This window comes from Eschrichtius robustus, chromosome 19 (genome assembly GCF_028021215.1).
Source record: "Eschrichtius robustus isolate mEscRob2 chromosome 19, mEscRob2.pri, whole genome shotgun sequence".
In the NCBI taxonomy this organism is placed as follows: domain Eukaryota; kingdom Metazoa; phylum Chordata; class Mammalia; order Artiodactyla; family Eschrichtiidae; genus Eschrichtius; species Eschrichtius robustus.
Window position 1 is genome coordinate 37,228,388 of NC_090842.1, and position 26,971 is coordinate 37,255,358.

The 26,971-nt window shown below is 39.5% G+C and overlaps 1 protein-coding gene across 1 annotated transcript in view; it reads left to right on the plus strand.

Moving 5' to 3' along the window:
• Positions 1-3,296: 3,296 nt before the first annotated feature.
• The window catches only part of NETO2 (neuropilin and tolloid like 2), a 69,130-nt gene continuing 45,455 nt past the window's right edge, over positions 3,297-26,971 (plus strand). The window contains exons 1-6 of the mRNA XM_068527574.1: positions 3,297-3,675; positions 14,706-14,762; positions 17,554-17,694; positions 18,354-18,602; positions 23,863-23,907; positions 23,991-24,118. Of these exons, the coding sequence (XP_068383675.1) occupies positions 3,642-3,675; positions 14,706-14,762; positions 17,554-17,694; positions 18,354-18,602; positions 23,863-23,907; positions 23,991-24,118 (654 nt within the window). The 5' untranslated portion in view covers positions 3,297-3,641. The remainder of the gene's footprint in view (positions 3,676-14,705; positions 14,763-17,553; positions 17,695-18,353; positions 18,603-23,862; positions 23,908-23,990; positions 24,119-26,971) is intronic.

Sequence of the window (26,971 nt, forward strand, 5' to 3'; positions counted from 1 at the left end):
TATTTTTTTTTACTACAAATAGATTTTCTAATATCAGTTTGGTCATGTGTCAATTCCTATATTTTCCTTAGTTAACGTTATGTCTCTGTATTAGTCTGCTCAGGCTGCCATAACAAAATGTCATGGACTGGGTGACTGAAGCAACATTTATTTTCTCACAGTTCTGGAGGCTGGAAGTCCCTGATTAAGGCTCCAGCCAATTTGGTTTCTGGTGAGAGCACTCTTCTTAGCTTGCAGGCAGGTGCCTTCTCATCAGGTCCTCACACGGCGTTTCCTCCATGCTTGTGCTTTCTGCTGTCTCTTCTTATAAGAAACTAATCCTATCAGGTCAGGGTCCCACCCTTATGACTTCATTTAACTTTAGAGGCCTCATCTCCAGTACAGGCACACTAGGGGTTAAAATTTCAACACATGAATTTTGAGGGAAACATTCAGTCCGTAACAATCTCTAAACATAACCTGCCTTTCTAGGCTATCATTTAATAAAATGTTAGAGCTCCCAAACTCCAGCAAAAAAGAGAGACAACAAAAATCTGTTTGGTACATAAACACTGAGAGAAAATTCAGCATTTTTTAAGTAAGTCAATGCTCCACAACACCATTCAAGTGCTACAGAAGACTTGGTCAGAGAAAACGAAATGTAAACTACAGGAATGATCTGTGAGGAGCTGGAGAGGCTATACCTATGCCTGGAAGATCAGGCAGGGAACAAAGAAAGCAGTCCTCAATCACCTGGGCACTGGCAGGTAATCTGGGAACAGACTGGCTACTACTGGGTGGTCTTCCAGGGAAATAATATTTCAAATACAGAACTCCCCAGCTGAGAGAGATGCAAACTGCTTTTCTTTTGAGTTAGTCAGCATATGGCCACACAGTAGTCTCAGCTATTATCTGTGCTTTACCACATTCCTTGGAAAATCAGCTACAGACAATTACTCTAGTACATCCAAAAGATAGGTGTCTTAAAAGGGAGCCACAGAATGAACAGTCCCAATCCACTCCTTGGGAATCTACTCCCCAGCCAACATACTAGAGAAAAGACTTCTTAGGTTTCACCAAAATGGTACTACCATAAGAGGTACTAGGCTAAATGAAACAGTGCTGTGTATATACTTTGTGAATACGGTTGTTCTAATCTCTCCCCTTTTATTGTACCAACTCAAGTGCCAGATTAATGTTTCCAGAACTCCATTGCTCCACTATTAAAAACTGCCTCTAGCCTCCTGAGTCAAGCACGAACTCCTTCGCCTAGCAATCAAGCAAGAATCTCCATAGTCAAAACCCACCACATTCAACTTTATCTTCACTACCAGTCACAACACTTGCCCCAAATGTGATGCTCACCCCTGCTCCTTGCCTGATGTGAAAGCTCTTCTGCTCTCTCTCCTCTCCACTTGGCATCCACGGCCTTTTCATTCTTTGCGTGTCACCTCCTTCATGAAGCATTCTCTGATGACCTCATACACACATGGATTCTTCCTTCAGTCAACAATTAGGCATTAAGAACCATTATTCCAATACAAATCAATTTTCACTGCAAAGTAAAGGAGCTGTTACAGTGGAGGATTACTGGACTGAATGTCAATATTATGACATAGTATGAGTGTGTTTCATGTTTGGTAATTGCAATCATTGTTGCTTTTGTTGTGGTCATCCATGTACAATGCTTGGTGTCAGTCTATTTATCTCTTGTAAAAATAAAATACAGTGTGTGTGTGTGGAAAAAAAAAAAAAAAAAAAAAAAGAACCATTATTCCAGAAGCTGAGAGGGCTCCTTCCTCCCAATTCTTTTTGTCCACCATTGTCTGTGACTTAGATTTAATAATAGTAATACTGTCCTGGTCTCCCAATAAGTCACTTTATTATATTTGTGGAAAAGCCTCTTAAATGTTTTATTTACTAGTTGGTTCTTGTGTGCAATCTCAATTTAACTGCAGGTGATTTTCCTCATACACATCTCGTATACCTTCCACAGCACATGGTAAAGGGCTAAATACCTTAATATTATTTGATGTTAAATATGTTTTCACTTGCAAACCTTGTTAATACTTACTTTTGGAGGGATAGAAGGAAAGAGATATTTTCAGTTGCTGCAAATTGTCCTTAACTTTGTTAGACAAATATTTGTGGAGTTCCTACTATGTGTCAGATACAGGCATAAATATTCTGTTATGATAGGGCCTTAATCACGGATATTTCCCCAGCACCTATCACTGTTTTCTGCACATAATTAATGCTCAATAAGTATGTGTTGAGGGGATATATGAATGTAGCCTCCTTGCCCTCAAGCAACTTATATTTTAATAGAGTGGGGGTAAATGAGATACAGGTGATGAACAAATAAACAAGTAGATCGGCAAGGTAGTTTCAGAGCGTGATAATCACTATGGAGAAAATAAAACAGAATACCACATACTAAGCAGTTGTTTGCAAATTTGGCGATTTGCTATCAGCGGAGTCGAGCGACCCCATCAGCATGGCTTGGTGGTAAAGAGGGCAGTCTCTGGAGGCAGATTTCTTGGGTTTACAGCCCTGCCTCCCTCTTTCACTGTGTGGCTCTGGACAAATGACTTAACCATCCTGGCCTCCTTTTTCCCATCCTCCAACAGTACCTATCCCGCAGGAAGTGCATCGAGGATTACAGAATTGATACGTAAAGTGTTTGGTGCTGTGCCTGGCAATCTGGGAAGCGGTCCGTAAATGTTAGTAATCACTACCGTTGGTCAGGTTAACTCCCTCGGCGCTAAACAGACCCGCTCTGTCCTGAGCCCCGCTCAGATCCGCGACCCCTGCCGAGGCAGGTAGTAGAGCAGGGCTGAGCAGGGCAGAGTTTTGACCTTGAATTAAGGTCTTAAGAGGCCATGGGGTCGGTGCCCCCCTTCCGTCTGCGAGGGCGGACGGAGGTGGGCAGGCGGACGAGGGCCGCCGAACCGGGTGGGCGGCGGGCCCCAGCCCTCCCTCAGGCGGCAGGACTAGAGGGCTCGGACCCGCTCACCCCGCGGCCCGGGGCTGCGGGACGTAGGCCGGGCTCTCCCTCTGCGCCGGCCTCTCGGAAAGCGGGCGAGAGGGCGGCGCCCCGAATCTTCTCGCCCCGCCCCCAACACAATGGTCGCCGGCGGGGAGCACCGCCCACCCAGGGTGCGAGGCCGCGGGCGGGCTCGCCAGGCGATTGGCCGGGAGGGTTGCGGGGGGCACGCGGGCGGGGGCGGGGGGCGGGGGGCGGGCACATGCGCGAAGGCGGTGCGGCCGGCACGCGGCGCTCGCGCTCCCTGCTTAAATGAGCGTGGGCTCGCCGCGCCCGCCACTTCAGCGGGGTTTGCGCCGCGGCCGAAGGCGGACCGGCCCGCGCAGGTCCGGTCCCTCGCATCCGCGCTGCCCGGCAGCGAGGCGGTCGATGGGACGGAGCGCCGCGGAGCAGGAGGCGGCGCCCGTCGGGGGGCTGGGGCAGCGCGAGAGCCCGTCAGGAGGCTCGGGCATGGCGGGCCGCAGGACCTGAGTCCTACCCCGCGGGCAGCAACCTGGTGGCGGGCGATGGGGACGGAGCGGGGCTGCCGCCGCGCTGAGCCGTGAGCGCCGCGCTTCCGCCGCAGCCTCTTCGTCGCCTCCTCGGCCCCTCGCGAAGCGCCGGGCAGCTCGGGAACATGGCCCTGGAGCAGCTCTACTCGGTCCTCAAAGGTAAGCGCCCAGAGCTGCGGACGGCGCCCCCTGCGGGCGAAGCCGGCGTCTTCGCGTCCCTGCCCGGCGCCGGGCGTCCGACGCGCCCCTTTGTCTGGCGCGAGCGGATCGCGGAGCCCCCGCTCCCGCCGGGATCGACTCGCTCCCCGAGCGCTTCTCCCCAGCCTTCTGCGTGCCGTGGCAGGGGAACCGGGGAGCTCATCGGGACGCGGCGGCTCGGCCGGCCCTCCGAGCTGTGCCCTCGTGCCTCTTCCTCGGAATTCCGCACATCGCTTTGCAAAGTTGTGGGGTTTGTGTGAGGGGAGCGTAGGCCGCTCTTTTTCAGCATTAGTAACAAAGTCATTCCGAGCAAACAATAAAAACCCCAGCTGAGGCGTCGCGAAGCTGTTCTTGAAAAGCCCCGCGGTGGCGGGCGGCGGAACGGCCTGCCCGGCGGCCGGGTCCCACCTGCTGCGGCCGCGGAGGCTGCGGCACCACTGCGGGCGCCGCTGCTCCGGGCTGCGCCTTGGCGCTTCGCGGGACCTCAGGATACCCTGCCGCCGGTGTCTGGTTCTTTATGATTTGTTGTACCGGGAATTAAAACAGTCAGCTTGCCAAGTACACAAAGCTCCAAAACATACTACAGCTGCTTTGCATTTTCCAGGAGGTGTTATTTTAGATTAAAATTTATATACATAGATAATTAAGATGGTGATACAAAGTTGTTTCTGAAAATCGGACTGAGTAAATCCTGTTTTCGGTCCTCGGAGGGAAATCACCACCGCCAATAAAGGGCTTCCCTTTTCCGCTACTGACTTGGATTGAAAACTGAATAGCTGTGTATTTGTAATGTTATGAAATATTCCCGTTTTTAAATATTGGGTGAGGAGTCAAGGCACTGATGAGCGCTTTTCATTGTATCTTGATATTTGTACAGTGAAAAATGTTGGGTTTTTTCCCACTCCACGTTAACACATTTCAAATTGGTTTTACTGGAGAATTCTGTATAATTTTGCTTAAAATTTTAATTGCACAAATTATCTACCGTTCAGATATTCCTAAATTCATAATTGAGATTTCAGCAATTTAACTACCCACTGTATACTTATAGGTACAGTTTGTACTAAGGTAACCCAAGACTTTCTATCTGGTGATTGTTGCGCAGCCACCCCATAGATTATTAATGACTTCCTCATTGTATGAAAATTGTGTATCTCTAAAATCAATTTCTGTAGTCTTTCTGTAACTCTCAATTTATATCACCATTCCTTGGAAATGAAGACTTTGTTTTACTTTTTCAGAATAAATTCTATGCATAGTAGGGTTTCTGACAGTGCTCCTTATCTGAATTGCTTCGTTGTCCTCTTTGCCTTAGGGTGTTCAGTAATAATGACATTCCATCTGAGTAGCCCCCTCTGGGGAGAAATCACGTAGATCTATTATACAGCTTTACCCGCAGAACTTGAAACTGAGCTGGATAGGACGGAATCTCTGATACTCCTGGAATGGTGAAGGGTTTTGCAGCTTTTCTGCCTTTGCCTTTGTCGTTGGTACACACTGCCCTCTCTGGCCACCGTGGTGCAGCATTTAGTTGTTGCACTCTTTCAGGAAAGGGTTCTGTGGTTGATGGCAGAGCTACGGTGAAAACAATGTAGTATCAGGCTTTTCTTTTTTAAATTTTACCCAGCCTACACTATTTTTCCATGCTGGTGTATTTTTTTAAAGCTCAAGCTAACTTCTTGTTGTTAGGCTTAGTAGAGAGAAAGCCAGCTATTTTTAAGTCTTCTAAAGTTTATGTATATGTGCTTACAAATATGGGGAAATTGGTCTGGAAAGATTCAAGAAATTAACAAAAGTTGATTCTGAGAAAGGGATCTGGGAGACTGAGAAACAAGAGTAAAGGGAAGACTTCTGTTTCACTGCACACCCATTTGTATCACTTGATCTTTTTTTTAACCAAATGCATTTGTTACCGATACAAACATTGGTATTTTTAATTTTTAAAGATTACCTTTTAAAAAATATTGGCGTTTCCCAGTGCTACCATTCATTGTGTGCGCCAATGCCTGAAAAAGCAGCCCTGAAGTATACTGTAAGGTGTAAATTGTTTCAACATTGAAGAGGTTCTTACCAGAAGCAGTTATTTAACATTTACATAATCACGGATATTACCTACCAAAAGCCTTCTTTGGAATATTATGGTCAGTTTCTACTAAAACAAATCAGCCATAATGACTGTGTGAAATTTTAAGTAGAAGGTAACTTTGAGATGCCATTGATTCTTTGTTTTACTTCCAGCAGTGAGAACAAAAGGATAACTCTGCTGGGCTTTTAAACCTTTCATATATTGTTAAATCTGAGTAATTCACTTTTAACTGTTTATGGTCACTCCAGGTCTTATAAAATTTGATTTGCCTTCTATCAAAGTTAAGTAAGTATAATAGTCACATGAAAGTATTATATTAGTTTTATAAACCCGTTTTTCACTGTTCATATTCATTCTGCACACTTGCTTCAGGAGAATCCTATTAGACGCAGTTAACATTTAAATCTGTATAAACTGTGGTTAAATTTATGGTGTTACAGTGCATAACTATCCCTTGGCACTGTATTTTAAAAATCTTATCTGAGACTGTGACAAATATTAACTCCTCTCCTTCATCCTTAAGCCTCTTACAAGAAATTAAACCATACAGAAATAAGTACCATAATGAAAAGTTATCCCTTTAATAGGGAAGTTTTTAAACATAGCCTTGGGAAAAATTAACTTTTTGACTTTTTCCCCCGAGTTGGAGAAAATATTTTAATACTGACAGTTGAAAAGTTATCTGTGTTTTGAAACCAAACTCACCTTTTAGGAAAAACATGCAGCCCTTTAATACACGTACATGTGCATTACAAAACAAGTTCAAATCAAAGCCATTTTCAGTCCTTTTAGGAATAAGATAGAAAAAAGATAAACTATAAATAAAGTTCATATCTAAAATTCTAAAAAATAATCCAAGTTCTGCTCTTGGTTACTACCCATTCAGCACAATCTCCTGTCATTTTAAAATTTATGATCCTGCAGAGTTATTTATTTATTTATTTATTTATTTATTTATTTATTTATTTATTTACTTACTTACTTGCTTGCTTGCTTGCTTGCCTGCAGCATGCAGGATCTTAGTTCCCCAACCAGGGATCGAACCCATGCCCCCTGCATTGAGAGCGTGGAGTCTTAACCACTGTACCTCCAGGGAAGTCCCTGTTGGTTTTGTGTTTTTTTTTTTATGTGTCCCTGGGGCCCTTTGAGATCCCTGTTATTGTGGTGTTTGAGTTAGAAAGGGGAATCCTAAAAGGTGATCTAATCCAGTGGGTTTCCAAACTTTCCTTAACAGAACTCCCTCAGAGGAACTCTTATGAGTGGGTACTTAAAAACTAAACAAAGAACAGATAAGAACAAGGTTGCTCTGATTGCTGAGGGCCCTCACCCTCTCAGTCGCTCATCAGAGTGGCCCCCGAAGAACTAACGCTTTTTAGCATCTTTGTTCACAAAATTACAGGGTGTACTAATCTGAAAGTTCAATTCATCCTAGTCAAAATGACATTAAAACATGTTGGTTTAAATATGCCTAGTGTAATATATTGGAAATGATAGCCTTAGTGGGTGAGAAGATACCAAATACTCTTCAAAATGTGACCTGGTCGTGTTAAAGTCTGATGGTAGTTGTTGTGGATGTCTGAGGATTCCTGTATAATTAGAGCATACAAAACTGCCATCTCAAGAGCATTTGACTAACAAGAAGATTGTCACATTCTGCAGGCAAGAGAAAGCACTTCTGCAGTTACTCTTTCTTATAAGTGATTGGCAATGTGATTAGCATGTGGAGGGTGGAGTGATCCCAAAGTTCACCAAGATCCATCTTCTTTCTTAACTACAAAGTAAAATTGAGTTTGATTAAATTAGGGTACTTTTCTGTTCTTTGGAACATAGCTGATGGAAAACAAGTTACTACTACCTCAAGTAGTATATGGACTCTAATCGAACTCCATTTTGCTTTCATTATAGAAAACAGGAGCAGGGAGACCAGTTAGGCGGTTCTTAAATTATGGAGTCTCATGATAGGTTTACCAAACCTTATGTTTACCGCTTAGATGCTAAAAATAGGAAGGCTTAGGAAGAGGTACATTTAATTACTAACAAAGGTAAATTGAGTCAGCTTGAGAAAAGTAAGAGTAGTAGCATATCTGAAAAGGGAAAAAAAATCATTTCTTTTTCTGTCCCCTGATTTATGCTCAGATAAGCTGGGTCATCTCTGTGCCTGCTGTTAACCAAGAAGTGTGCTTGTTAATTTGTTAGTGGGGCTCTGTACTATATGTTATAGTTGCAAAGAAAATATAATCAGGATTCTGCTTAGTCACTTCATGTATTCATCTAATTTTTGTTGAGTGCTGTTATGGGCCAGCCAGTCTTCTAGTCGCTAGAGATGCATCAGTGGATCAGAGAGACAAGTCCCTCTTTCTAGTAGGAAGAGACAGATAATAAGCAAGAAAATAGCAGGTAATATAAGTAATAATTAAAATAGTATTTGTATCATAAAACAGGATGAAGAAGAAAATGTAGAGCTTCTTTAGCAGTCGGAGAGGCCTCACAAGACCTGAATAACAGGAAGGAACCAGCCATGCAGAGAGAGTCTAGGCAGAAGGAATAACTAGTCCCTACGGCTAGAATTAGCTTGGTGTGTTTAAGTGGGAAGAAGACCTGTGTAGCCATAGATGGTCAGGTGCCACATCACATAGGACCTCTGAAGTCAGAATAAGGAGTATGGATTTATTCTAGATGTAATGGGACTCTGTTGGAAGATTTTATGAAAGGCTGTGATGTGATCTGATTTGTGTTTTGAAAGGATCTCTGGCTGCCGGGGACAGAATAGGCTATAGGGGACTATGGCAGAAATAGCCAGTTTCCTTCCAGTATCCATTTTACCTTTCAGTGATTCTCTGAATTTTAACTAAGCACACAATCACCCAAAATAAATACTAGATTTTCCAGCTTTCCTTAGGATTAAGTGTGGCCACGTGACTAAATAAGTCTGACCAGTTAGATGTGGGTTCAACTTTGGGGAAGTGGTGGTGTATCTGTTGTTCAGTTAAAGTTTTTATTTTGAGATCATTGTAGATTCTGGGCAAAAGTTTTTAAAGGAAGGAGGACTGCCCTGTGTCATTTCTTCATTCTTGCTGACTGTAATGCAGACATGGTAGCTGTAAAGAAGATATGGAACCTGGCGCTCTAGCATCTATATTGGACCGTAAGATGACCCTGGAAATGAAAGTCATGCACAACTGAGCAATAAAACAGAAGGAGCTTAGGTCCCTAGTAATGGTATAGCCTTCACTCTAGCCCTTGACTACTTACCTGCACAGTTTGTTTACTTGACAGAGAAATATACTCTTATCTTGTTTAAACTACTAGTCTGGGTTTTTTATTACTCATGCCAGACCTTATGCTAACATAATAGGAGTGTGCAAAATCAGTGAAAGAAACAAAACCAGACAGAGATAGAGAGCTAGTGAATAGTTACAGAAGTGAAAAGTATGAATGCTGTCTAATAAAATTAATCTTGAGAGAGTTCCTAGAAAAAGCAGGTTTTTAACAGTGTGAACGTTATTTTGTAGAAGCAGAGGGAGGTCCGTGGCAAGTGCAGATGTTCAGAAACAAGAGGTATTTGTAGGGACATTATGAGAATACACACACATATACATACATATATGTAGTAGAGCATTCACCAACATTTCCAAAATCAACTCATCAACTCCTTTGTGCCCACCCTCTGCCCCGCCCCATCCATCTTGACCCACACTTGCTCCTACTGTCACCAAAGGAGAAAACAAGTGTGGTGCCAGGGCCAACAGCTTCAGCGTCACTAGGGAATTTGTTAAAAATGCAAGTTCTCAAGCCCCACCCCAGACCTACTGGATCAAAATCTCTGGAAGTAACCCCCCCCTCCAAGTCTGTTTTAATAAGCCCTCCAGATGAATATGATGCACACTAAAGTTTGAGAACTACCGTCCCAATGATTCATTTCTCAAATCCGGAAGAACTGCTGGGTAGAATTTGTACATTTCTAAGCCTTGATATATATTACCAGGTTAACCTCCCAAAAGCTGTGCCAGTTTACAATCCAGTGGCAGAATAAGTCAGTTTCCTATATCCTGACCAACACTAGAATCTACGTTTTTTTTTTAATATTAGTAAGGCAGAATTTCTGCATTTTTTTGGGCACATTTTCCTGGTGGCATGATCTTCTATCCCATCTGTTTGTAGTTTTTATTTATGTTCCTGTCTTTTGTAAATGAAGGTGTTCTCCCAAAAGTATAAATCTAATTCATCTTTTTTTCAGTCTGCTATTTATTTTCCTACTTATTGATAGCTTGAAGTAGGGACCTACTTTTTTTTCCGAATAATTAACAAGTTATCCCAGAACCATTTATTAAAACTGTCTTCTCACCAAGTGTTTCAAATATCACATATATTTTAATAAATTCTGGGATATATATGTCTGTTTCTGAGCTTTTCCTCTCCTTCCATTTTCTTATCTAAAGGCCCCTTGAGAATAAGGACCATGTCTTCTTTGGTTCATTGTAGTTCTAGGGACTGACTCACTGCCTGTAATACAGTGGATGCTAGTAATGTTTGTTGACAGATCATCTGTTTCTTCCTCTACCGTGGCTACATTTTATAATTACTGTAGCTTTATAGTAAGTCTATTATTTTTATGTATTTTAGTCTTTTATTTTTATATTTTCCTTGGCCAATATAAAAAAGTACTTAAGGTGACCATCAGAAGCATTTTAAGTACCAAAAAAACACACTGAGATTTTTATTAAAACATCATTAAATATTGTATGACTTACTGGGAAGAAATGTTACTTTTACATTGTTTTATTATCTACAACATATTCCTTCTCCATTGTATTAAATTTATTTACTTGTTTGTTTAATTTATTTTGGTCTTACTCTCTTCCTTTAATAGGTGTAATAATCATTTTCCAAGTAATTCTCTTGGGACTTCTAGGTTTTAAAATAACATTGTCTATAAATAATAATTTTGTCTCCTTTCCAGTATTTATTGCATTGGCCAGAGTTGCCACTATTAAGTAACAGTGGAAAGAATAAACCTGACCTTGATTTTTAGTTGATTGGAAAGTACAGCCTTAAACTGGAAGGTCTGGGGACAGGATTGCGGTAGAGAACTCTGATAACAGTGATTCAGTGTTAAAAGGAGTAGCTTGGAGGATTTGTATTTAATACCTTGAATAGCACCTGTCTTTATCATTTAAGCCTTCATTTTTAAGTCAGATCTGTACACTGGTTATTAAACTACACTACATTAAACTCCAGAACCAGAGGTGAGGACATAAGTGGTGGACAGTACCTTTTTCAAGCATCAGATCACAAACAATTCTCTGCATAACCAAACTCTGTGGTTGTGGAGTTTAGAATTTTTATTTTGGCATGGATTTCTGCGTTAAAGAATTAGTGCCTTCCTGGGTACATTGTCTTTGAATTCAAAGTGTGAGGTATTTCTGGACTTGAGAAATTATTGACCCTTTTGGTAAGAGAAAGAAGGGAACAAGTGGCACATAGATTGGGACTAAGGACAGAACAGAGCACGACAGCACTGCTTCACGTACTAGATAATTCCAATGTTTGGCATCAGTAGAGTTTGTTTTACTGTCTCAGCCTGATTATAGCAAGCAACTTACAAAGATCCTATTATACAACTAAGCGAAAACTGTTTCTTACGATACCGAATTTAGAATGATTAATAGTCAAAACTATATCACCACAGCTATCACTAAATATTTCTGTCCCTAATTGTTGTGCAAATTTGCCTTATTTATATATCATTTTTTAAATTCAGTGGCACAGTTCATTTGGTTGATAAGAGTTGTGAATAGATTTTTTAAACATTTGGCAGGGGGAAATTGTGAGCAACACCCTAAATAAAGTAGAAAAGATTAATAGGGTTATTTGGTCATGTAATTTTATTTTAATGTGATTTTTCTACCTCAATTGTATATTCTGTGCAAATTCCATAAATCAAGTGTTTTACAAAGCCAAACTTTTATTAGTTATTATGTAGAATAATTTTCCAGGCACAATTCATCTTTTTACCATAGTTTTACTGTTGCTCTCCTGGTTTCAGTTTGTTGATTTCTTACTTTCCCTTTCTGCCTGGTTTTGTATTACTTGCTTAAATACTGTGAATTATAAATTTAAAAACTGGTAAATTGTTACGCCTGTGAATCAGGAGGCAAGGTATAATCACAAAATTTTGACCAGTTGTGTATCATCTGACTGGGATGATATGCCTGGGGAAATAGTGTTCTCTATCAGGATACATTGGTACAGACGGTTGTGATATTTGCTGAATTGTCAAATATCTAACGTTACCCTAGTTTGTTTGTTTGTTTGTTTGTTTTTTGGCTGTGCCTTGCGGCTTGCAGGATCTTAGTTCTCCAACCAGGGATTGAACCCAGGCCCTCGGCAGTGAAAGCACAGAGTCCTAACCATTGGACTGCCAGGGAATTCCCTAGTTTTTCTTTTTTCTTTTTGAATGTATTTTATTTATTTTTATTTTGGGCTGTGTTGGGTCTTCATTGCTGCAGGTGGGCTTTCTCTAGTTGCGACGGGCGGAGGCTACTCTTTGTTGCGGTGCGCGGGCTTCTCATTGCCGTGGCTTCTCTTGTTGCGGAGCATGGGCTCTAGGTGCGCGGGCTTCAGTAGTTGTGGCTCGCAGGCTCAGTAGTTGTGGCGCGCAGGCTCTAGAGCGCAGGCTCAGTAGTTGTGGCACACGGGCTTAGTTGCTCCACGTCATGTGGGATCTTCCTGGACCAGGGCTCGAACCCGTGTCCCCTGTACTGGCAGGTGGATTCCCAACCACTGCACCACCAGAAGAGTCCCTAGTTTTTCTTTTTGATCAGAAATCTTCTGGGTTTTTTGTTTTTTAAAACGGTTCCAAATTCATTCCTCTAACTCTGATCCAGTGCCAAGATGTGAAGAGTTTGAAGGAAGGATTGTTCCTACATAGCGTGAGATCTTCAACACTGCTAGCAACCAAAGAAAGGGAGGGGAAATTAAAGTTGTTGAGAGAAGACAGAGGAAACAAAGGTCAACAAGGATACAGGAAACCAAAGATGAAGATGTATGATTAGATTATAAGATGTGAACAGCGTAGGATGACAAGAACTCTTTGTACATTGGTGACTTTGGGTAGTACATGCTGGGTACGTGCTACTGAGTGAACAATGGCTTGACCATCTACCACTCACTTAACTAGCAGTCTCTTCAGTGCCTCCATCTCCCTCACCCCTAGACATCCTTTAAGTCACCAATTGCAGTTGACTCTATATCTGAATCATGTCATAAATATCTCCTCCTTCCCATTTACACTACCACTGCTCTGCTTCAAGACCATATCATCTTTGCTTCCTAAATGACCTCTCTTTTTAAAAATTTAGACTCCACACAACCATCAAGATTAGTGGTCTGAAACACAGATGTGATAATGCCACTCTCTAGTTTAAAAACTCACAGTGATTTCTCCTTGTAGTCAAAGGTCCAGACTCTTTAGCATGGCATTCAAGGCTTTTTACAGTCGGATCTCATCCTACTATTTCTAACCTGATGTACCACTTTCCCCTCCACATGCTAACTGTACTATCGTACTCAGAATTTCACTAACACCGCCTATAGATAAGTGCTCATGGCTCCATGTTTTTGTCTAAACTGTTTCTTTCTCCCTCTCCTGGGTAGAAGTTCTATCCAGTCCCACTAGAATATACCTTTTTTTTCTAAAGCTTTCCTCTATTCCTCTTAACCCCCAGCTGAATGAATGGTTCCCTTTTCTGCTTCAACTGTGCTTTCTGTTATGACCCCTGTTAAACTCCTTTCACCTTGTATTGTAGATTGTCTTTGACAATAGGTTGACTCCTTAAGGACGGCAGTTTGTCCTAAACGTCTATCATTTATTTAGCAGAATGCTTGGCACATATAAAGGGCTTTGTGCAATGTGCGTCACCTCATTTAATCTTCGCAACAACCTTGTGATGTTGGTGTTATTAGCACAACATCCCCATTTTACAAATAAGTAAACTGAGCTGAAAAGGCCTCACAGCTGGTACAGAGCAAAACTTGAACCCCAACCTGGATCCACCTAACTCCTGAAGTCCATCCTCTTTTAACTGTTTTGCTGTATTTCTCCCCTACCTCAATCTGTGTATCCTCAGTGCCTGGTATCCAGTAGGTACTCTGTATGTGCTTGCTGACCGAACGAATAATAAAAACTCCAGTTTACACAGGAGGCTGATAGTGTGCTTTCCGTTGAAAGGGAGAGTGAAAGATGTCAGTGCATCATTCTTAAAAATAACATGTTATCTTCAAAACACAAACATATACAAAGCAATATATTGTTCATTGGGTATCAGAAATGTTAAACTTGGGGGCGGGGGGTGGGGAGAAGCTCCATTTTCTAAATAATGCTATAGGTTTCGTAATGCAGGACACAGCGTCGTACCGCACAGCTATAGAGTGTCTTAAATTGATTTCTAGGAAACTGCTGCCCCCTTACTTCTGTCTTTATTATGAATGTTCTCACAAGTCAAATAATCTAATTGAACTTTTACTGGCATAATACATTGCAAAGCTAGCCATTATGCATGTAAAGTCTTTGAGGAGATGGAGTAAAATAAATACAGGATAATTGGGGTCAGCTCAGTTTGTTAAAAAAAAAAGTATGTGTTTTTTAATCCATCATAAATTGAAAATGTACTATTAGTGCTTGTATGAATGAGTATAATATCAATTACATTTTTTCTTGGGTTGTCTTAAGTGTCAAATAGTAACTCAACATAACATTTAACACTTAAAAATCTTGAGAGTGAATGTTAGTAAGAAATAGGGAGTTTTAGTTCATCTTTTTTTTGTCACCTGATTTTTCTTATAAACTTGGTAAAATCTAATGTAGATTCAACTTTTTAACTTCTCTTCTCTTTTGTTTCTCTAGTGTTGTTAATAACAATACTTGTAGTGGAAGGGATTGCTGTGGCCCAAAAGACCCAAGGTAAAGAACTTACAGTGCTAATTTACTGCATGTTCAGGACAGTGGGATGGCTTATTTGGAAGGATTTCAACTTTTGAGTACTATTTCCATAATCCCTCTGGGGTGTTCCAGTGACCTAAGGCTTTCCGTCAACCTGTCAGCGTCAGTTCGGCTGGGTTCAGCTACAGTTAACTAGAGTAAATTGTTAACATAAAGTCTTGCACTGATAAATTTTAAGAATTGGCATAACTAGTGACTCCTAGAACACTATGGATTATGTCCAAAAATCAAATGAGATTCATGCTTTATCACTAAGCAAAAATAAAAATCCCTTTTTCCAGTGTAGACAAATGAAACGTTTTCATCAACAGCTTATTCAAAGCCCTGGGGACCTGTTCTAATTGTCCTTGTTTATGAAAGAGGATTAGCTAGTGTGAGTTTTGAGCCAGATATTCATGTCAGAGTTTAGTACATTTCCTAAATAACCTGACTTATTTTTATTTTCATCAAAGTTATACATACACATGACAAAAGTCAAAGCATTCTAAAAAGTTAATTAGGAAAAATCAGTCCCTCAGCCTACCTTACCCCATTTCTCCATGGAGATAGCCGCTCTTAGCTGATCCTTTTGGTATTTTCCTGCATATTTCTAAATAACATACTATACAGCTCTTCTTGGTTATTTCAGTTTCAGGTAGTAGAAAATGATTTTCCCACCATGCAGGATGAGAATTGAGCCGTTTCATGCACCTCCTCTTCACCACCTACCACGTACAAGTGTTCTTTTAACTTTGCGCCACAGCACCCACATCAGTATTGTTATAATTCTGGTTACATCTCTTCAGGGTTTACATCAAGTCACCCTTTGGGCTTTTTCAATATGAAAATTTTGTCTTTGGGTGTAGGAAATTTTTCTTTCCCTTTTTTCTTGTTTAATTTTTAAAGTTCCCTTTTCTCCATTTTTCTCTTTTCTGTCTTCAAGGAACTCTTATTATTAGGTTACTTTTTAAAAAAATCTTTTCTGTTTTCCATTTCTCTTTTAACTGTTTTCTTCTCAGTAGTCTACACTGAGACTTCCTCAACTTTATCTGCTAAACCAAGAATTGGAAAACTTTTTTCTATAAAGGGCCAGATAGTAATCGTTTAAGGCTTTGAAGGCCTTTGTAGTCGAAGGAGCACCTATTCAGATCTGCAGTTGCAGGGTGAAAACAGCCATAGACAGTACAGTACACACATGGGTGGGCATGGATATATTCCAGTGAACCTGATTTACAATAACAGACTGCAGGCCAGATTTGGTCCAGGGCCATAGTTTATGGACCTCTGCTCCAAACTTGCTATTTTTTTCATTTCTTCTATTTTTAGAAACTTTCATTTGTTTTCTAAATATTCTTTTTTTTAAGAGTATGCCTTGTTCGTGTCTTATCGATATACATTTGACCCTTGAACAATGCAGGGGTGAGCAGTGCTGATCCCCACGTAGTCAAAACCTGCCTCTGTATTCGCGGTTCCGCATCCTCACATTCAGCTGACCGCAGACCAAGTAGTGAGCGCACCCACGCGGTTCAATCCCATGTTGTTCAAGGGTCAACTGTACTCTCTTGTTCTCTGAGGAGATTAAATGATCGTTTTGTTTAGTGTTTTTTTTTTTTTAATATTCTATAAGGTTTGTATCCTCAGAGTGGCTTTTTTGTTTGTTTTTAATCTGTTTTTCATATTAGAGGCTTTCCTCAAATGTCTGGTGCTCCTTGAATGCCTTTCATAGTTATGAGAGGAGCATGCAGATCTGCTCGTTAGCCGTCTGCAAGTGTAGACAGGGCTTCTTTACTGCCACCCTCCCTGGTGAGTGACCAAGTCCACATCCTTGAGTCTTTTTCTTTGGGCTCATTAGATTCCCCAGAAAAGATTAAGATTCCATTTCCTGCTTAGAGGCTCTACATCTGAGGCCTTTGGGAAGTTGAGTGGGGGAAGAGACGGGAGGTGTGGTTCAGCATGTTAACATTCACCTCATCTCCCTGTTTTCAGGTTGGTATTTTTGCCCTCAGCTGTGCCTGGTGTCCCCTGGTCCAGCAACCCTGTTGTACCTTCTCCAAAGAAATAGTCTCATTTTCTGATATGGTGATAGAGCAGCAGCTACCTAGATTTGTGGAGTAGGGGAGGGTATTAGAAATCAAATTGATTCCAAAGAGACTTTTAACCAAGGCTCATGTTTTTAAAAAGCCCAACTTCACCACCTCTTCCCCCACTGCCAGAGATACCTAGTGCTGCCAATTGTTACTATTGCATCCGCCTCTTTGTACTTATGGGTTTACGCCCTTAAAAAAATTGTTTACTGTCATTTAAGTGGACTTTGAAGAAGGAGCAGAGCTAAATGCATGTGTTCAATCTACAACCTTTAACTAAAATAAAATCCCTTTGTAATCTTTGAATCTTATTTGACTTTGTGTTAAACTAAATACAGAGGTACCACACCACAGATAAATTCCTGGGGTCCTTTTATTTTTATGTCAGAAATGAATTTTATAGCGCTTTATTGATTTATCAGCTTCTCCCACATGGTTTTGCCCTTGTAAAATCTACGCATTTTATTTCCCCATTCTTATACATGGCAAACTTTTCCTCTAGAGCAAATGCTTCTAGCCAGCACAGCATACCATCTTCACCTTCATTTCACTTCTGCTATATTCAATTTGTTATGCTGAATTTGTCAGTGGTTCTTAAAAATTATATATATGTGTGTGTAACAGAGTGGGCAGTTGTTTGGGGAAGTTGTGGGGGGAACGATAAGTGATGTTTTACATTTTTCCCTAAGATGGACAAAATATTGGAATCAAGCACATTCCTGCAACCCAGTGTGGCATTTGGGTTCGAACGAGCAATGGAGGTCATTTTGCTTCACCAAATTATCCTGACTCATATCCACCAAACAAGGAATGTATCTACATTTTGGAAGGTATTTGACCAATTTCTGTCTTTCATTGGATGAATTTTTACTTATTGTTAAACTAAATATATTGGTTAAATGCCCTGGTTAAACCAGTTTGAACAAAATTTAAATATGTATTTTAATTAAACTATAGTCATTATAAATATTTCTTAATACTGACATTAAAAAAAATGGTTGAAATTTTATAGGAATTTTGGATCTCCTAAAATATAATTTAACTAGATGCATCAGTATATATGAGAAACTTCTCTGATAAGAAACCTAACCTTACTGGCATCTCTTATTAGGCTTTCTGCAAATTTATGTCCATAGTTACATTATATGTTTCTTTTATTTCTTCTGTTTTTCTATTCATCATGGTACATTGTATCTCATGAACTAAGCATTAGCTTCTCAACTCTAATTTTAATCAATTAAGTACATTCAATTTAATAAATAACATATGCCAAAGGGAAAGATTACTATAGTTCTAGAGAGTAGCATTATTATTATATTATTAATACACAATGTAACATTTATCATGAATTTTATATATAACAGTTCTCATTATGATCCTCATCTATGACACAGTAACAGAGCAGTTGTTGTGCTTTTCTCACTTGCGTCAGGCCATTTTTACTTTTTCTTGTTTGTGTTGCCCTGATTTGCTTACTCTTATTTTCTAGCTGCTCCACGTCAAAGAATAGAGTTGACCTTTGATGAACGTTATTATATAGAACCATCATTTGAATGTCGGTTTGATCACTTGGAAGTTCGAGATGGGCCGTTTGGTTTCTCTCCACTTGTAGATCGTTACTGTGGTGTGAAAAGCCCTCCATTAATTAGATCAACAGGGAGATTCATGTGGATTAAGTTCAGTTCTGATGAAGAACTTGAAGGACTGGGATTTCGAGCAAAATATTCGTTTATTCCAGGTAAAGAAGTTATTGTTTCAGTGGCTAGGTCTCACTCTGGTTTTAGAATCTTAAAGCTAGAAAAGAGATAATTCAGTCAAGGTAATCAAATCAAGGCTTTAAAGAAGTTAGCAAGCTCAAAGGGAAATCAGTCCATGAATAAATAAAAACTTAACAAAGGATTAGAAATAAAACTATGTCACTTGAATTTTGAAGCATATCATAGATGGCATCACATTATTTCTTAGATTTCTATATGTTTTATAGCATATATCAAATGCCAAAGACATCACAATAAATACATTTAAAAAATAATTCAACAAATTGTCTTATTTTCATGATCTATACCAAAAATTATCTTGGCAGGTTTTTTCCATTGGAATGATTCAATTACTCATTTGAATAAACAGTCTCTAGAAAATACTGAGCAATAGAAAGGATAGCGCTCTGCACTTGGAGGCAAAAGATCTGGGTGTGAATCCTTTTTCTGCCACCTACTAGCTATAAAATTTACTATTAAGCACAGAGCTGTGCCTAAGAGTTGCTGTTGCTAAGACAGGAATATCTTCCTGAGGCCACCATAACTAATTCCCAGAAACTTGGTAGCTGAAGACAACAGCAGTTTATTTTCTCAGAGTTCTGGAGGCCAGAATCCAGCAGGGTCATGTTCCCTGTCGGAACTCCAGGGGAGAATCCATTCCTAGCCTCTTCCAGCTTCTTGTGGCTGCCCCAGCATTCCTGGACGTGTGGCCTCATCACTCCAATCTCTGCCTCCATCTTCACGTCCCCTGTCTTCTCAGAATCCTTAGCTTAATCACATCCTTTGCCTTAAAATGTAATATTCACTTTTTTTAACCTTATAAGGTAGTATTCATAGGTTATGATGATTAGGATGTGGACATATATTTGGGTGGTGGGAGAGCACACCCACCTATCAGCATACTCTATCTTACCTACCACATGGTTATGTGGGAACACTTTATAGTCCTCAAAGCCTGTCTACTGTAGAAATATGCATATCCCTAATGTGGCAGCACGAAGATACACTAGTTATTGCTCCTGTCTTCCAAGAGTTTACAAACTTAATAAGATAAAAAAGTAACTTAATGTAACAATTATATAATTATAAAATTATATAATCTTTTTGCTTTTATTTATGTAAAGATTAGATAATTATAGTTATATAATTTTTTTGCTTTTATTTATGTTTTCGTGCAAGAAATTTGCTAACTTAAAAAAATTAAATCATATCCAAATGAAAATATCCATAACCTTATCACCCTATAAATAAGAAACCAGTATTAACAATATGGTGTGTATCCCTTCAGATGTTTTTCTATATCTGTTTATTTTGTTTATTTTATATAACAGAGATCATGCTATTCTTTCAGCTAGATTACCAGCTTTTTTGCCTGAACAACGTAGTCAACTTTTTTTTCCCTGTTAGTAAATGTGTTAATGGTATTTTTAAGTGTTACTTCAGTATTTATGTTCTCAATGTCAAAATGATAACATTTTCAAAAAGTAAAATTTATTTATTTTTTTTTAGAACAGTTTTCAGGCTCACAGCAAAACTGAGCAGAAAGTACAGAGTTACCGTATACCTCCTAACCACTCCCCCCCACACACAGCTACCTCCAAAACCTAAAATCAACATCCTGCACCAGGGGTACATTTGTTACAACTGATGAACCTGCATTGACACATCATCACCAAAGTACATATTTTACATTAGGGTTCACTCTGTTTTTTGGGGGTTTTTTTTAATTGGAATATAGTTGCCTTATTACAATGTTGTGCTAGTTTCTAGTGTACAGTAAAGTGAATCAGCCATCCGTATACATATATCCCCTCCTTTTTGGATTTCCTTCCCATTTGGGTCACCACAGAGCATTGAGTAGAGTCCCCTGTACTATACAGCAGGCTCTCATTAGTTATGTTTTACACATAATATCAATAATGTATATATGTCAATCCCCATCTCCCAATTCATCCCACCACCCTCCCCACTTGGTATCCATACCTCTGTTCTCTGGGGTTCACTCTTAGTGTCGTACACTGTATGGGTTTGGGCAGATGTATAGTGACATATGTCTGCCATTACAGTATCATACAGAGTGTTCCCACTGCCCTAAAAATCCTGTGGGCTCCACCTATTCATCCCTCCCACCCCAACCCCTGACAACCACTGATCTTTTTACTGTCTCCATAGTTTTGCCCTTTCCAGAACGTCATACAGTTGGAATCATACAGTATGTAAGCTTTTCAGATTAGCTTCTTTCACTTAGTAATATTTATTTAAGGTTCCTCCATGTTTTTTTATGGCTTGGTAGCTTGTTTCTTTTTAGTGCAGAATAATATTTCATTGTATGGATGTACCACAGTTTGTTTATCCATTCTGTTGAAGGATATCTTGGCTGCTTCCAGGTTTTAGCAACCACAGATAAACCTGCTGTAGACATCCATATGCAGGTATTTGTGTGGACAAGTTTTTAACTCATTTGGCTAAGTACCATGGAGTGCAATTGCTGGATCATATTAAAATTTGTCTTTAGTTTTTGCTTAAATGGATTGTGGTGGTGGTAGCACAAAATTGTGAATGTACTTAATGCCAATGAATTGTACACTTAAAAATAAGTAAAAGGATAGATACATATTATGTTATATATTTTACTACAATAAAAATAAATTTAAAAAATTACAAACAGGTGTCTAAAAAAGCTTAATTTGAAAATTCAGATAGAAGACATATATATCAACACACCAGAATGAAAAAATTGCTAGTCTAAAAGATCTCAGAATTTTTAATTAGCCTGTTTAAACCTATTTTAATTCACAGTTTATTGTATGTAACTGGTTGCTCAATTCTTGTTAAAATTGTTTTTTTTGTTGTTGTTTTGGCCACACCATGTGGCATGCGGGATCTTCCCAACCAGGGATCGAACCTGTGTCCCCTGCAGTGGAAGCATGGAATCTTAACCACTGACTTTCGGCATGGTTATCAAAGTACATGTTGAAACAAAGTAAGAGGAAAATTTTTAGCTTAATCTAGCATACGTCACAGAGACTGTTCTTTTTTAGCTTAATAATCTAAACCCAACCTCCCTAAATAAAAGGGAGTGACGACACTTCAGCAGTTTTGCAGAGAAATGTCAAAGAGAAATCTAAATTTAAACAGCATTAGAGTAGAAAGTCATAGCAACTATCTGGCAAGTGAATCAGAATTTCTTCACATGGAGGAAAGAATTCTAGGACATTGTCACTATTGCACTAAAATTTCCAGAATTATCCCAGTTACTTCCAGGAAGTAGCAGTCCATTAGGAGCCTCTGCCTCAACAAATATCACCAGTAGCTCAGAGAATTTCATTTATTTAAAAGATACTAATTTCTCGGGCTTCCCTGGTGGCGCGGTGGTTGAGAATCTGCCTGCTAATGCTGGGGACACGGGTTTGAGCCCTGGTCTGGGAAGATCCCACATGCCACGGAGCAACTAGGCCCATGAGCCACAACTACTGAGCCTGCGCGTCTGGCACCTGTGCTCCGCGACAAGAGAGGCCATGATAGTGAGAGGCCCGCGCACCGCAATGAAGAGTGGCCCCCGCTTGCCGCAACTAGAGAAAGCCCTCGCACAGAAATGAAGACCCAACATAGCCAAAAATTAATTAATTAATTAATTAATTATTTTTAAAAGATACTAATTTCTCATCATCATTAGCAAGTTTCATCCGTATTTACATCCCTAGACAAAATTTACTTTATATGACTTTAAATAACTAGACAGCCATGATTTAGCTATTTATGAATTGTCTATTTATTTTGACATTGTTTTTTTTTCTTTTAGTGGTAAAATTGTGGTATCATCACCCACACTATAACGGCAAGAAAGAGTAAGAAAGAAAAATGTTACAGTAAGAAAAACTGTCTAGAGAATTAGAATCTAGTCCTGACATTGCCATTATATGGTCTTAAAAAGTCATAATCTCTCTGATTCAGTTTCCTCATCTATAAAACAGAATAGTACATGATCTTCTTGATATTGTCATTAGCATAATATTAAACATAAGGTCTATAGAAACTCTGAAGTACTATAAAATGCAAATGTAAAGTAATATAGTCTAGAAATCCTAAGCATTTTATTATAATTTATAATTTATCTATATTTTAACCATAAGCCATATGAAGTTGCTCTCATGATACATAAAACTAATAGAAGAAAAAGAACTGCCTTTCTTCAAAGAATCTTTACATATAAAGCTGCCTGACTTTGTTTTTTAATATTTTTAAAAGCATTATTCAAATGATTAAGATGTTTGTTTTTTCTTTCAGGCAGTCTAAACTTATTTGCAAAAATCTGACTCTATATAAGACTTTGTAATGTCTTTTGATACTAAAGTGTCAATTCAGTTAATTGATTTAGTTCATAAAAATCAAATACCTGGACAATTTAATTAAATCAGTTATTTTGATATAAACTATTGGTTGTTGATTTTCTATGAACTATTTCATAGGGCAGAATATCCTATATATCATCTAGTCATCTCTCTTTTTCCTGCCATGGTGAAAAAAACAACTCACTAGCTGCTACTGTGGTGGGATAAATTCTGTGTAACATAAAATTCACTATCTTAAACCTTTTAACTGTACAAGTCAGTGGCATTAAGTACACTTACAATGTTGTGCAACCATCACACCGTGCATATCCAGAACTTTTTTGTCATCCCAAGCTGAAACTCTGTCCCCATTAAACACTTAACTCCCTATCCCTCCCTCCCTACAGCCCTGTGAAAACAGTCTCTGAATTCGACTAAACTAGGGACCTCAATAAAGGGAATCATATAGTGTCCTTAACTGTCTGGCTTATGTTACTTAGCATATTGTTTCCAGACTCATCCATGTTGTAGCATGTGTCAGAATTTCATTCCTTTTTAAGGTTGGATAATATTCCATTGTATTATTTATACTACATTTTGTTTACTCATTCATCCATCAATGGACTAGCTACTGCAGTTGACATAGAGTTGTGAGTTTTCAGGTAGCATAAATAAGTTTTTAGTTCATAATTGGATCAAAAGTATAAACGTTATCATTTAAAAAATATTGATCCTATAAGTGAGCACCTCAATATGCTCATAAATAACCAGTGGTCTGTAGTTTACACAAATGAAAGCTTTCTCTTGCTTTGTTATTAAGTGTAGCATTAGACATAATGTAAGACATTAAGCCTTAAAGTAACTCTAAAATACCTCAATGCCAATGACTTTCTTCTTTTCTCTGTTACAGATCCAGACTTTACTTACCTAGGAGGTATTTTAAATCCCATCCCAGGTTTAGTATATTACCTCTTTTTCCTCATGGCATCTAGGATCAGTCTTATTTTCCTTTGAACATCATTCATCTGTTCTTTCTAGATTGCCAGTTTGAGCTGTCAGGAGCTGATGGAATAATACGTTCTAGTCAGGTAGAACAAGAGGAAAAAACAAAACCCGGCCAAGCAGTTGATTGCATCTGGACGATTAAAGCTACTCCAAAAGCTAAGGTAGTATTAAGTATGCAGTCACTTCTGAGAAGAACATAATAAGATGTGATTTGTATAACGTATTATTTTGGTTCATGCAGATACTTATTATTTAAACTGACATTACAACTTTTTAAAAATTTTATTTCAGTCATGTTATTGAACACCTAGCATCTCAGCATTGTTGTAGTTAAATAAACTACAACGTAAGCTTCAGCAGTGTCACACATACATTAATATTCTTGTTTTAAGATTCTTAAAATCTGTGTGTTCCTAATTGGAGAGTATAGGTATTGATCAGTGTGATCATAGATTCATAAACACCTTTATGAGGAGGTAAAATAGGCCATAAGATGTTAAAGTATCTTGTCAAAGGTCTCAGAGTTGGTTATAACAGTGTCAAAACCAAAACACAAATGTATCGTCTTAGTTCTGTGTTCTTACCATGCTGTCCTCTGCTAATCATGTAGAGTTTTTATTGGAAAGTACCACAGGGAAGGATGTTTTTAAATAACTCTTGACAGATTGAGACTGGTTGCTAACTACTTCTGCTTTTTGCTTTTAATTTGTACTTCTAGAAATAGTAACAGTTAAAATTATATTTATTGTTTATATATGTAAACAGAAAAGAAAGAGTGAGGGTAGGAGAATTTAAAGAATTACGAAAATCAAATTTAAAGTTGCTGGTAATATGATGGATGAGATAACCTGAAAACCTACCTATTACAAAACACTTAGAAACATTGGATAAAATATAACAGACGTCCTTTTAAAACCATAGAAAAGCTCCAAAAAAGAAGATAATTCTTATGAACTAGAAATGAAAGCGCTATAAATCAGAGCAGTAAACTGAAAACTGAAATTGATGGTACAAATGCCTCTTGCTGTTTTCAGTAACCTATGACTACTCAAGGGTAGATATGCCAGGAGCTTGGCATCACCCACACTGAGACAAATAAAAGGCCTAGGGTTCGTGTGGACTTTGAGACGACTGCCACATGAAGCTGGAACCCTCAAAGGGAGATGATTGCCATGAAATGGTAGATTAGAAAAACTCTTCCACTAGTGCAAATTGGTAACAAAGAAGCTTATCCTGGGCTCAGTCTTAAGATGCAGGTGAGGCTGAGGTCTCCCCTAACCGTTTATACCTAGAAACCTATCTTTATTACAGTTTGGGATGTGAATTTACATTCCATGCTCAGCCCAGGGACCACTTAGCCCCAAAATGAACAAAATGGTCCTGGGCTTATTAAACCTTTTGAGGCACCTGAAAAAGATAAATACAAAATAACCATATAGGCTACAGGATTGCCATAGCTAAAACACTGCTGAAGTAAGCTTACAGCCCAAAATTAGAAAACATAGGTGAACAACCCACCATGAGTGAGTTAACAGACATACCGAAGAACTGAAGTGTCTTAAATATCCTACAAGTAGTAATCAAAAAAATGAGAAAGAAAGTACCAAGTATGCTTTAAAAATAACCAAATAGAACTTGCTCAAGTAAAAAGTATAGTATTGAAAGACAGATTTGAGAAAATTACCCAGAAAGTAGCTTGAGGATGGGAGACAGTGGCATTTTATTAAGAAACGTGGAAGAAATGACAATAGAATAATGTTTTCAAAGTGCTAAGGAAAAAAAATTAACTGGCAATCTAAAATTTGAAAATAGCATGTCCAACTAATCTGTCATTCAAGAATGAGAACAAGGGTTCAAGATGACAGAGTAGAAGGATGTGCTCTCACTCCCTCTTATGAGAGCACCAGAATCACAACTAACTGCTGAACAATCATCGGCAGGAAGACACTGGACCTCACCAAAAAAGATGCCCCCACATCCAAAGACAAAGGAGAAGCTGCACTGAGACAGTAGGAGGAGCGCAATCACAATAAAATCAAATCCCATAACTGCTGGGTGGGGGACTCAGAAACTGGAGAACACTTATACCACAGAAGTCCACCCACTGGAGTGAAGGTTCTGAGCCCCATGTCAGGCTTCCCAACCTGGGGGTCCAGCAACGGGAGGAGGAATTCCTAGAGAATCAGACTTTGAAGGCTAGCAGGATTTGATTGCAGGACTTCGACAGGACTGGGGGAAACAGAGACTCCATTCTTGGAGGGCACACACAAAGTAGTGTGCACGTCGAACCCAGGGGAAGGAGCAGTGACCCCATAGGAGACTGAACCACACCTAGCTGCTAGTGTTGGAGGGTCTCCTGCAGAGGTGGGGGGTAGCTGTGTCTCACCATGAGGACAGGGACACTGGCAACAGAAGTTCTGGGAAGTATTCCATAGCGTAAGCCCTCCCAGAGTCCACCATTAGCCCCACCAAAGAGCCTGGGTAGGCTCCAGTGTTGGGTCGCCTCAGGCCAAACAACCAACAGGGAAAGAACCCAGACCCAACCATCAGCAGACAAGTGGGTTATTAAAGTTTTACTGAGCTCTGCCCACCAGAGCAACAGCCAGCTCTACCCACCACCAGTCCCTCCCATCAGGAAACTTGCACAAGCCTCTTAGATAGTCTCATCTACTAGAGGGCAGATAGCAGAAGCAAGAACTACAATCCTGCAGTCTGTGGAACAAAAACCACATTCACAGAAAGATAGACAAGACGAAAAGGCAGAGGGCTATGTACCAGATGAAGGAACAGAGTAAAACCCCAGAAAAACAACTAAATGAAGTGGAGATAGGCAACCTTCCAGAAAAAGAATTCAGAATAATGATAGTGAAGATGATCCAGGACCTCGGAAAAACAATGGAGGCAAAGATCGAGACGATGCAAGAAATGTATAACAAAGACCTAGAAGAATTAAAGAACAAACCAACAGAGATGAACAATACAATAACTGAAATGAAAAACACACTAGAAGGAAT